Below are 12,217 nucleotides of genomic sequence, written 5' to 3'. Positions count from 1 at the left end.
ATATCCAACTCTTTCTTGAATATATTTAATGAACTGGCCTCCACCGCCTTCTGTGGCAGAGAATTCCACAGGTTCACCACTCTCTGGGTGAAGAAATTCCTCCTCATTTCAGTCCTAAATGGCTTACCCCTTATCCTTAGACTATAACCCCTGGTTCTGGACTCCCCGGCCATCAGAAACATCCTTCCTGCATCTAGTCTGTCCAGACCTGACAGAATTTTATAGGTTTCGATGAGATCCCCTCTCAATCTTCTAAACTCCAGTGAGTATAAGCCCAATCGACACAATCTCTCCTCATACATCATTCCTGCCATCCCAGGTATCAGCCTGGTGAATCTTCGCTGCACTCCCTCCATGGCAAGAACGTCCTTCCTCAGGTAAGGTGACCAAAACTGCACACAATACTCAAGGTGCGGTCTCACCAAGGCCCTGTACAACTGTAGCAAGACATCCTTGTTCCTGTACTCGAACCCTCTTGCTACAAAGGCCAACATACCAACGTACTAAGGTAATCAAGGGATATGGGGATAGGGCGGGAAAGTGGAGTAGATGTAGAAGATCAGCCATTATCTTATTGAATGGTGGAGCAGGCTTGAGGGGCCATATGGCCTAACCCTGCTCCTATTTCTTATGTTCCTATGTCTAGAGTTAGGGCCCAATCTGACTCCAGAGCAAAGTGAGATGACATTCTCTCCTCTAGATTTAGGTTGCATTTACACTCTAACTGTAGTGTCATTACAAAGCGAAACCACTTTGTACCAAGAATGCAGTTATGTAAATATACTCTAAGAGTTAAGCCTTAAAACATTTGGCCTTGTTCTTCAGGATTCAGCTAACTAGATGCCCTGTTGGGAATGGCCTTGCAGCTTTGTCATCACATAAATCTTATCTGGCTCCTAATTATTCCATCAACAATGAAAGCACTATTTGTCCAGACTGGCTCACCGGTGCCTGGCTGCTGGCTGCGATCCTGGTGACACCTTTTCTAACCTCCGGAAGCAGCCAAACTGAACCAGAGTGTCTATTGACACCACTGTGACAATTAATGAGTTGCACTGTGTCAGTCAATGAGTTGGAGGCGGGGCAGTAAAGTCTATTTATTCAGCACAGAGTCTATTTAAATAGTGCATTACAGCATACAGTCCACAGAGTCTATTTAAAAAGAGTCTCTAGGAACTACAGCAAACAGAAATCATGACCAAAGCAAGGTGATTTTGTCTCCTGGTAAAAGCAGGGTGATTGCTCCAGCAAACTGCAGTGAGTGGAAGATAGTTACATAGTACAAACTGATTATTGCTTTAGCAAAATGCAAATGAGTGGAGAATGGTTACATACAAATTATGTGTGTAAAATCAATCCCAGTCATTTACAGCAGTGCGGGCTCCAGGCGTGATTGACGGGGGAATTATCCAATCATCTCCATTCTGGTGTCACCGAGTGCAGCCAAACTTCGCAGCTGCAGCTCCCGCCTACATTAGCGAAGTTGCGCCGCCAATTGGCTGCTTCAAAGGAGTGCCCGTGTTTCATTGGTCAACTGGTCTGTCAGTCTGGCTGTGACCGTCACTGCCCCTCCCCATTGGCTGTTGGAGGATGAGGTTGGGTTGGCCGCGATGAGCGGAGCGTTGCTGTGGCGATAATCAGCTTGTTGCTGGATTTTAAATTTATTGACATTACAGTTTTTTTTCTCATCGCTTTAATCCCTTTGTTCCGATTTATCAGAGAAAGAGTGGAAGAACTGCAATGTCTTCAAAGGAAGACAGGGCTATGGAGATTCTGAAGGGCTTTAAGCTGTATCCTTTACCGTGCGAATATTTCATCCCATTTGCCCGCTCTGCCAGCTCCGTGTTCCCAGGGTAAGTGCGGCCCTACAGTCAAGGCCTGGGCCTGCAATATATGTTCGGGTAAAAGCATCTAAACTCGCACAGCAACCGATCGAGTGGCATGGGGATAAAACGCGGAATTTACAGCGGCCGAGGGCGCTGAAGGTGACTCCGCAGGACAGGGCCGAGGAGTATTTCCCAAATCCCGCCCTGTGCTGCAAGGACAGGGATTTAGTGCAGTGGCAGCGTCAGTATAGGAAGCCGGCAGGGCTGTTCGTTATATTGCTCTGTTTGGCCAAATAATCATTCTTTGGGGAAAATATCTAATGCTTAACTAAAGTCGTAATATGAGTAGATTTGTGACAAACATCTGAATCGTAGCGCAATTCAAAATTATTAATTTGTACTTTTCCCATCGTCGTTATGATGTGTTAGACATAAGGGCAGACATCTATATCATTCTACATATGTTTTGTTTTAAGTTGCTATTTCAGAGCTGTCAAGATCGACCCATGTGTTAGGGCTGACATTTATGATTAGAAATGATGCAGATTGCAAACTAATGTATATTACATCCAAATATGTTGCATTTTTAAACTTATGATTGCCACTCCTGATTAATGACAAATGGTCAAGTTTACTGTCGTAATTCAAGGAACAAGATATTGGCATAAGTAGTTTGGTTCTGATAGTTTTCTGATGTAATTATTAAAAGGTTTTATATGATTTAACAATACTGTGGAATTAATATTCTCCAGTTTGGTACATTATTTTAACTTTGCTCTAACCAGGTTAGAATTGTGTTCTAATGTGGTTAAATCTCTTGAAAGATAAAAGACTTTCACATGTTTGAAACTTATGTCTAAAGACATGTTGTATTGGCCCGGATTTTTTGGTCAGCGGCGAACAAATGGTGCTAGTCGTTCATTACACTTGCCCAAAGACTTTCTATGGGCTTTTGCACTGGCGCTTGCTATGATAAGAAAGCCATTTTGGCACGGCACCCTCTACAGGGGATTTGGGACCTGTGTCAACAGGGCAAGCAACTGTATCTTCTTAAATAATCAGATTGAAGAGCAGTCTGAACCAGGAAGTGTCAGTTAGAATAGTTAATTCAATGCTAACTCATGTACAGAAAGCAAAATAAAGAGAGGGAAAGAAAGATGGGATTAAGAGAGACAGAAAGAAAAAGTTAAAAAAATTTATTTAATTTTTTTTTAATCTCCAACAATTATTATCTGAAGGAATGAGACTTCACATTTGTAAAAGTTAATTTTCAGTGCCACAGAGGTTGTTTGGCAGTAATTAAGACTTATCACACCATTAAAAATTGACTTGCACTGGAATGGACAAGCCCTAACTTTTTCTGGTGCGTTCGGTGGATATTTTTCACGTGAGTACCGCAACTTCATGTCCTTCCATGTGTTTCAATGTCGAGTTTCAGCGAGATATTGTTATAGCAAAGTTTCTGGAGGAGCAGGGTAACTTGGACAGCAACTTCCTGATTTTCGTGTTTAACCGCGCACGTACGGTCGGTGGAAGTTGTTGTCCGATTTATACTTTTATTAAAGGTGAGAGCTGATAGCCTATTTGTACCACAAATTACGGGCCAATGTGAATTGCCTTTCAGAGGATGTTCTGATTAATTGATACAGTCACAGAGTTATCATTCTTGCAAGGGTCTTGAATGTGATGCATAGCTTTACATTTGCTGCAACAAAAATTGCATGGGTATATGACTTAAATAAAATACAAATGATATACAAGTGGAACTAGCAACAGTTGTTAGGCTATACTAGGTAATCAAAGATACCTCTGCTAAATATTCCCAAAGGCACAATACTGGAAGGTAATGGGCATCTGGGAAACTGTATTCCACTAAGTTTAACACTTTTAGGAGAGGAGGAGGAGATAGAGAAAATTGGTGGAAAAAGGAAAGCTGAAAAACACAAAATGTAAATATAAAAAATACAGAATACACAAATCAGTTCACTGGTGTGTCTAATAAGTGGCAATCCCCCTGTAAACAATTTTATATAATTTGAACTATACCATCATTGGGGACTGTTGTTTTCCATTCACTCCCTTCATACAGCACATTGCCAGTTCTCACCAATACTTTCTGATTTTTTAATTGCTAAATAAAAGTTATAGTGGTAGAGTGCCTTCCCCATTCTTAAAATGACAACATAAAAAATAATACTGTAAATTATACTTTGTTTCCAAGATGTAAAGCAGCTCCACTAAACATATCTTTGCAAACTTGTAGTCATTCCAATCTACCTAGCAAATTTATTGGGTGTACAGAAGTGCAGAATAATTTTAATAATCCTCTATTACAGTAGGGTCGCTAATAAAATAAGAGATTTCCTAGAAACATTAGATATAAGCCAATTTTAATGACATGAGAAATATTATTTAAAATTTTGAACTTTTAAATATAAGTCAATGGGCCGTATTTCCGATCGGAGGCTTCCCGCTTGCGGAAGCCTCCGATCGGAAAAAATCTATGCATTTACCTGAGTGCTCCCGAGGTGTGTATAGTTCCGATGCTGGGCCTCTCCAACTCCACGTGTGCAGGGCCTGCATATCCCAGGGGCACATGCGGTTCGCAAGCGTCCCTGGGATCACGTGGGCCATGGGGAGCCAATCAAAGAAGGGAATCTCCCTTCAGACACTTGACAGATAGACCTGTCAAATATATGAATGGAGATCACCCCAACGCAGATTGGGTGACCGCTTTGCGGAACACCTCCGTTCAGTCCGTAAGGGTGACCCCGAGCTTCCGGTCGCCTGTCACTTTAATTCTCCGCTCCACTCCCACTCAGACCTCTCTGTCCTCGGCCTCTTGCACTGTTCCAATGAAGCTCAACGTAAGCTCGAGGAACAGCACCTCATCTTTCGATTAGGCACTTTATAGCCTTCTGGACTCAACATAGAGTTCAACAATTTCAGACCATAACCTCTGCCCCTGTCCTTTTTTTTCCATTTATTTTATTTTATATTATTTTTTTCTCTCTCCTACATGGCAGCTATCTTTCATTCTGCCAGTGCCATTTACACTTCATCTAGAGCCATCTTTGGTTTCTTAACTTGTCCCATTACCATCTCCTTTTGCCTTGCACCATCTCTTAATGTCTCTTAATCTCTCCTGCCTTCCATCCTGTCACAGACCTTCCCTTTTGTTGTTTCCTCCCCTCCCCCTTTCCCTGCCCAACACTTGCTTAAAATCTGTTACATCTCCAGCTTTTTCCAGTTCTGACGAAGGGTCATCGACCTGAAACGTTAACTCTGTTTCTCTCTCCACAGATGCTGCCTGACCTGCTGAGTATTTCCAGCGTTTTCTGTTTTTATTTCAGATTTCCAGCATCCGCAGTATTTTGCTTTTGTGTATCTGGGAGAGTGCTGTGGGAAAGTGGTAGTAGGGAAATGTATAGGAGAGTTGGGCTGCAAGTCCTGTAATTTATATCACTAGGTGTTCAGCAGCACAGCGAGTCCTACCTTTGATGAAGTGTTTTGTTACATAGTGCTTGTATTTTTTATTCTTACTAATGGATTAAAAAATGTAAGAAAAAGCTAATTATGGTGAGACTCTATGGTGAAACGAGGACTGTAAAAATAATAAAAAGAGTAATTAGAAATTAAAATTAAAATTACAGATAGGATGAAAAGTGTAAATTAGGAAAAATAAATCAAAGGAGATCATAAGGATAATACAATTTGTTTTGGGGGTATGGTGATCTGAAATTTTTTAAAGATAAACCTTGCGGGGTAAATTTTCAGTGTTTTCTTATTATTGAAACCAGTCGGGTGTCATTTCTGGTATTTGAAGTAGTAGGCAATGCATCAGGGTACATGGGGGAAAAAATAAGAGATTTGTAGTGAAATGGTGTTCAATATTGGAGCACTTGAATATTTATAAGGCAACTAAACCAAATGGAATGCTTCCAAGAATTCTTAAAGGGGAAGGAAAGTCTAGCAGGAACTAGTCTTCCAATTTTATAGAAGAACATATGGACTCGGGCAAAATTTGTGTGACTTCTTAAAATAAACCTCCCTCCTAGACAGCTCTGGGGACATCATCAACAGGGAGCATCTTAGAGCAGCTCCATAGAAAATATGGGGGCCTATAACTTTAGATTGGCCTTAAAGCTGCTTCCGTGAGACCACAGCAAACCATGCTGGGAAAGTTGCATTTCCAGATGTTAATGGTTTCCTAGGGTCCTGTGGCTCTGGAGTGACTGTTGGGTCATTTGACTTTGTAGCCCTGTTGTTTCCAATGGATACCTTGTGAGATGCACAGGGGATGGTAGCCATTGGTGATATCATTGCATTAGCCAGCAGGGAGAGAGATCTGACTCTAGGACCTGAGCACGTAATCTAGGTTGATACTTCAGTGCATTACTGAGGGAATGCCATTCTTAGAGATAGTAAACCAAAGTTGCATCTGCCTATTCAGATGGTTCAAGTGAAATTAAAGATTCCTCTGTCACTGTTCATAACAAATCAGGAGGTTCTCCCAGTGCCTTGACCAACGTTCCACTCTCAACCACTGCCACCAAAAAAAACCAGATAACTGGTTAGTCATTTCAGTGCTGTTTGTGGGACATTGCTGTTGCAGAATGGCCACTACCTACATAACAGTTACTGTGTGAAGTGCTTTGTAAGTAGGGCCTCTGGTTTGAGGTGGCTTGAAGATGACATGTCTTGTCATTGGAATTTCAGAACCAGGTCAGTTATTTGCAGTACGCTCAGTTATCTGATATTTAAACCAGTTAGTTCTGCAGTGCTCCAGAATGCTGTTGAAGATTGACCAGGCAGCATGGCTCACTAATGGAACCAGATAACCCTGCAAACCAAATCCCCAACTGGTAGGATGAAACTGGCTGGACAAACAAGAGGAAGTACTGGTAAGCTGTACAGTTTTTGCTGTTTAAAAACACCAACAGTATATCTGTACACACTTGGGAGCGGGAGGGCAGTCACAAAGCCTTGGCTTTGTCAACCCACACCTCAATTCTCTGGTCTTGGGTAAGTGGGTTGCCTCTCTATGGGGAGAGGGTGTGTACTTGTTGGTACATGTGTAGATTGCTCATTAGTTTGATTTGGAGACTTTCGGGAGGTATTTGATAAGCCTCACAAGAAACTTGTGACTGGAATGGAAGGTGGAAACAATACGTTGTCTATAAATTATATAAATAATGGAATCAAAGGGTGGTAATCATTGTAATAGTTTTATTTGATCAACTGTACCAGGATAGTACCCCAGGAATCACTTCTAAAATTTCTGCTGTTCACAATGGTTATGTGGGAAAGTAGAATGTTTAAAGGAAAAGGATGAAATTCAAAGCTATCTACGAAGATTTGGGCACAAGGTAAATTCATCAAAAATGGAATAGAGCCTGCATAGATGGCTTAGAGGATAAGTGCATGGCACTGAAAATAATGTTCCAAGTTTGATCCTTTGTTTTGGCTGTGTTTGTCAATCTTTGGTGGGGCACTGTAATTCGTTTTGGTATTTATAGACCGTGGAGGGTAAAATTGGTCAGCGTTCCTCCAGGTAGCTCTCCAATGACCCCAGCTAGAAAGTGTGCATGTGTGGAAGACATGGTCAGGCGTAGCAGTGCTTGCACTCGTCCCCTCCCAAAATTGATAACTCGATTTCTAGGTTCATGCAAAGACTAGCCACTTCATGACATACTGCTCCTGTGAAATAAGCTCAACAGAACAGTCACCTTTATCAGAGGGATAATAAGGAAATTAGGGAGTGGGAGGCCAGATCAGCTTTGGAATGGGGCCAGGAAGCTGAAACAAGTTATCTAGAGTCCCTTTAGCACTCCAGTGCAGTACTGAGGGAGTGCTGCACTGTCAGAGGTGCCGTCTTTCGGATGAGACGTTAAACCGAGGCCCATCTACTCTCTCGGGTAGACATAAAAGATCCCATGGCACTATATCGAAGAAGAGCAGGGGAGTTTTCCCTGGTGTCCAGGCCAATATTTATCCCTCAATTAACATTACTAATTCAGATTATCTGGTCATTATCACATTGCTATTTGTGGGAGCTTGTTGTGTGCAAATTGGCTGCTGCATTTCTTACATTACAACAGTGACTACACTTCAGAAGTACTTCATTGGCTGTAAGGCGCTTTGGGACGGCCAGGGGTCGTAAAAGGCAGGATATAAATTCAAGTCTTTTGTTTTTTTTTAAACACTTAATAAAAATGATTGAGTTTTTTAAATAGTTACTTAACACAAAAACATGATAATGATGAACAAAAATGAGCTGAAAATGATTACCTTTAGTAAAATAATAGCTTGGAAGATGAATTAAGATCCATCTTACAGAGATGACATCAAAGTAGGACAGTTCTCTGCTGTCTACTGTGGGATTGAACAGGATTTCAATCCTAGAAAAAGAAAGAACAAACTTGCATTTATATAGCACATTTCACGTCCACAAGATGCTCCAAAGCACTTCACAACCAATTAATTACATTAAAACTATAGTCACTGTTATGGAGACACATGTGGTACCTAATTTGGGATAAATGTTGGCTTGAATAATGAGGAAAACTCCCCTGCTTTTAGAATAGTGTTGTGGATCCTTTACGCTCACCTGAACAGGCAGACAGGACCTCGGTTTAACATCTCATCTCAAAGACAGCAACTCCGATAGTACTGCACTGAAGTGTTGGCCTAGGTTGTATATGGGGGCTGAATCTACGGCCTTCTGACTCTCATGAGAGTGCTAGCACTGAACCAAACTGACATATAAGCATTGGTAGAAGTTGGCATACAGCAGGGTTGTACAACCTGCAGCTCAAGGGCTTGGGCTCTGGCAATTCAACCTTCGAAGCCTAGATAACTCTACCTATTTGCACTTAAATCTTATTTTGCAACTCTTGAAGACTAAAGCTTGGACTCCCCTGTGCACTATCATTCTATTGTCTCTTTTATGCAGATGTATTTCAGAAGAAATTTCAGCTTTTGCCATTAAAGCCTTTGTGTAAAAGGGAGGGATTTAGTTATTCCACTGAAAACAAGCTATATTATCAGGTAGAAAGTCTCATATTGGGAGGCTTCTTCCTGTTTCTGTAGGCACACTCTTCTGTAATACTGGCACAAGAAAGTCAAGTATGAAACAGTGAATGGAGTCTGTACTTCCTGTGTGAAGCCAAATGTGAACAGGGTTTGGAATTGTTTGGCTGTTCTATTGTCCTACATGATTTAACTTCTAATACGGCAGTGAAAAAAGGTGTCTGTAGTCCTTGAGTATTGATGTGCCTATAGACTGTAACTTTTCAAACTTCTAAATTTAGACTAATCACAGACCATTCTGAATCGAGTAAAGTACAGCAAAATTTCAAATTTAACACTTGTTTCTCCTGTACTGTTAGTTAATGGTGTCCCCCCGCCCCGCCCAACCCCACCCTCCCTCCATACCCAGTTAAACAGCAGAACCTTGGGTGGCTGGAGGGAAATGAGAGAAGCGTTCGGTTATTTGGTTTCCTGGAGCAGGATGTTGCTGTTGGCATAGCTATAAAAGTGCCCATGAGGTTTCAGTGTGGTTTATATTAGGAAAGCATATGTTGCAATCTGAATTAAAGCTATAATATCTCTGAGAAGAGCTTCCAGTCGGTTACACCAGATCTAAAACTGAACAGCTATTTTCTGGTCTAGAGAGTTTTACTTAAAAAAAAGTGCAACTCTCAGTGATTAGCTTTTGGTAGTGGTGTCTAAATCTGACACTGGCAAGAATTTGAACATTTCCCAAAATTGTGCCGATGATTACCAGTCTTGAACAAAACTACATACAGGAAACTTTCGTTTAACCGGAGGTTAAATGTCCGGAAAGCTCTATCTACTGGCAAAATTCAGGAGCCGTTTCCTATAAGTTTTTTTTACTACTCGTTGCTTTTTTTTTCCAGTCGTGGCTCCCAAGCGTCTAGCTGAAGCTGTTGCTTAGCTACAGAGACGCTTTTAAACTGCGGCTGACTGTTTTGAAGCTGTTGCTAAGCAACAGGGTTTGTTGTTTCATGCGGAGCTGAGAAGTTCCGTATGTTTTAACATTAGCGCTGGTTTATACGGCAGTTTTGATGGGATGGCACCAGCTCGGTCCCGTCAGTGCCGGATACCAGAAAGTTTCCTGTATTGTATATTGGTGCTACTGTAGGTTCTGTTGCATTAATCATTTCTTCTTTTCTCTTTATCCCCTCCTCGGCCCCTCACTCCTGTCGTCATGCCTCCTTTCATTTCTCCCCACTTGAGTACTCTGTCCCTCCAAATCCCTACCCTAACCCTTCAGCACTCCTTGACCTTCCTACTCTCCTGCCACCGTCCTAGACTTGATTGCCTCTTAGATAAGCCTGCAGCTTTCCTCTGTGCCACTCTTGGCATCCTGCGAAAGGCCCATCGAGGCACTCGTTGCTGCCTCCTTATGAGCAGCAACCCCAACTGCCCCATCCTACTCTCTCCCCGACCTTCCCGCTCAGCGTGCTCGCTGGGGGATAATCTTGCCAGTCCCTTTCCCATCTCACTCACCCCTCCCAGTGCTGACCTTGTGGGCTCTGCCAGCGTATCAGCTATCACCACCGCTCTCCGCATTTCCCGCCAGAATGTCCGATCGCTTGCCATCCAAGAGCCTATTGTGGATCAACATCATGGCCTGGACGGAAGCTTGGCTGACTGGTGACGATACCTTCGCTCTTAATGAAGCTTTCCCGCCTGACTATACCTTCCACCACTTGCCATGTCCAGACCACCGTGGTGGCGGTGTGGCCCTTTTCACCAAATCACACCTTGGTCTATCCCCCTATTCCCTTGGCACCTTCTCCTTTTGAGCATCTCGCCTTGTTCCACCGCTCTCGTCTCCTTTAAAATCCTCATTCTCTACTGCCCACCCAACTACTTCACCAAGTTTCCCACCAAGATATCTTCACTGCTTTCTTCCCTCAGCCTCTGCACCTAGCGACTTCTCATCCTTGGTGATTTCAACCTTCATCTCAATTCATCATGCCCTCTCTCCTCTTTGAGTTCACTGCCCTCCTATCCTCTCTTAATCTTTCTCTCCATATATATTCCCATACCCATATTTACAGTCACCCCCTTGACCTCGCCATCTCACACGGCCCCTCTGCTCCCATCATGTCATTAACAGTTAAGGCCATCTCTGATCACTTACTAGTATCCCTTGCCACTCACATCCCCCTTCCTCCTCCCAACTCTACTTCTGTGTCCTCTCCTGGAAAAACTCTTCCCCCAGGTCACTTACAATAGCACTTTTAAATTCCCAGCTGCTTAGCCTTTGGCCCTCCATTCACCATGACATTTCTGCAGCTACCTATCTGCTCAATCACACCCGCACCTCCACCTTTGATTCCCTTGTCCCCGTTAAAACTATTACTCTCTCTCACCCTGGTTGTTTCTCCTGGTACAGTCCTCATCTCTGCTCCCTTGTCCAAGGGATGTAGACTTGAATGTTTGTGATGGACAGCTGGTTTAGCCATTCTTAGCCAGATCTGGCTGGAGCTCATAAAGCACTATCAGGTCCTGCCCTCCTCTGACAAAACTGCTCACTATTCCAGGATCATCCTGGCGTGCAAAGATAACCCCTGGCTTCTCTTCACTACAAACTGTCTTCCTAAATCCCTCTCCCCGTCTCTGCCACCCTCCCCTCCAACAACAAGTGCGAGGAGCTCATGGGCTTCTTTGTCATTAAGATTGTAAACATCCATTCAGTTGCCTCTGCCGCTTCCCTCCCTAGCCCAGCAAGCCAAACTACCCCTAAGGTTCTCTCCTGCCCTAGCCCTGAACTTGCATCTTTCTCTAGTTTCTCTCCTATCTCCCCTCATGACCTCTCCGAGCTCACCTTGTCTACGAGACCTACCTCCTGCTCCCTTGACCCTATTCCCACCAAACTGCTGACCACCCAACTTCCCTTCTGTTAACAGTTCCCTCTGCTTGGGTACTGTCTCCCTCCCTTTCAAATCTGCTGTCACCACTCCTCTCCTCAAAAAGCCCACCCTTGACCCCTATGTCCTTGGAAGCTACCAGCCCATATCCAACCACCTTTTTCTCTCAAGTCCTTGCACATGTTGCCGCCTCCCAAATCCATACCCATCTTTCCCGGAACTCCATGTTTGAACCCTTCTGATCAGGTTTCTGCCCCTGCCACAGCACTGAAACGGCCCTTACACAAATTACATTCTATGTGACTATGACCGTGGTAAATTATCCCTCCTCATCCTTCTCGACCTGTCTGCAGCATTTGATACAATTAACCACACCATCCTTCTCCAATGCCTCTCCTGTCATCTAGCTGGGTGGGACGGCCTTCGCCTGGTTCCATTCTTATCGATCCAGTCATAGCCAGAGAATCACCTGCAATGGCTTCTCTC

General features: G+C 43.3%; 1 protein-coding gene across 1 annotated transcript in view; it reads left to right on the top strand.

Moving 5' to 3' along the window:
* The first annotated feature begins 1,568 nt into the window (after window positions 1–1,568).
* pde6d (phosphodiesterase 6D, cGMP-specific, rod, delta) overlaps window positions 1,569–12,217 on the top strand; it is a 74,768-nt gene continuing 64,119 nt past the window's right edge. Inside the window, exon 1 of the mRNA XM_085990259.1 lies at window positions 1,569–1,790. Within this exon, the coding sequence (XP_085846385.1) occupies window positions 1,741–1,790 (50 nt within the window). The 5' untranslated portion in view covers window positions 1,569–1,740. The remainder of the gene's footprint in view (window positions 1,791–12,217) is intronic.

The sequence above is a fragment of the Somniosus microcephalus genome, chromosome 6 (assembly GCF_052327205.1).
Source record: "Somniosus microcephalus isolate GS21.2 chromosome 6, FLI_Smic_1.0, whole genome shotgun sequence".
Lineage (NCBI taxonomy): Eukaryota > Metazoa > Chordata > Chondrichthyes > Squaliformes > Somniosidae > Somniosus > Somniosus microcephalus.
Note: the sequence above shows the minus strand (reverse complement) of the source record. Positions and strands in the feature narration are given on the sequence as shown.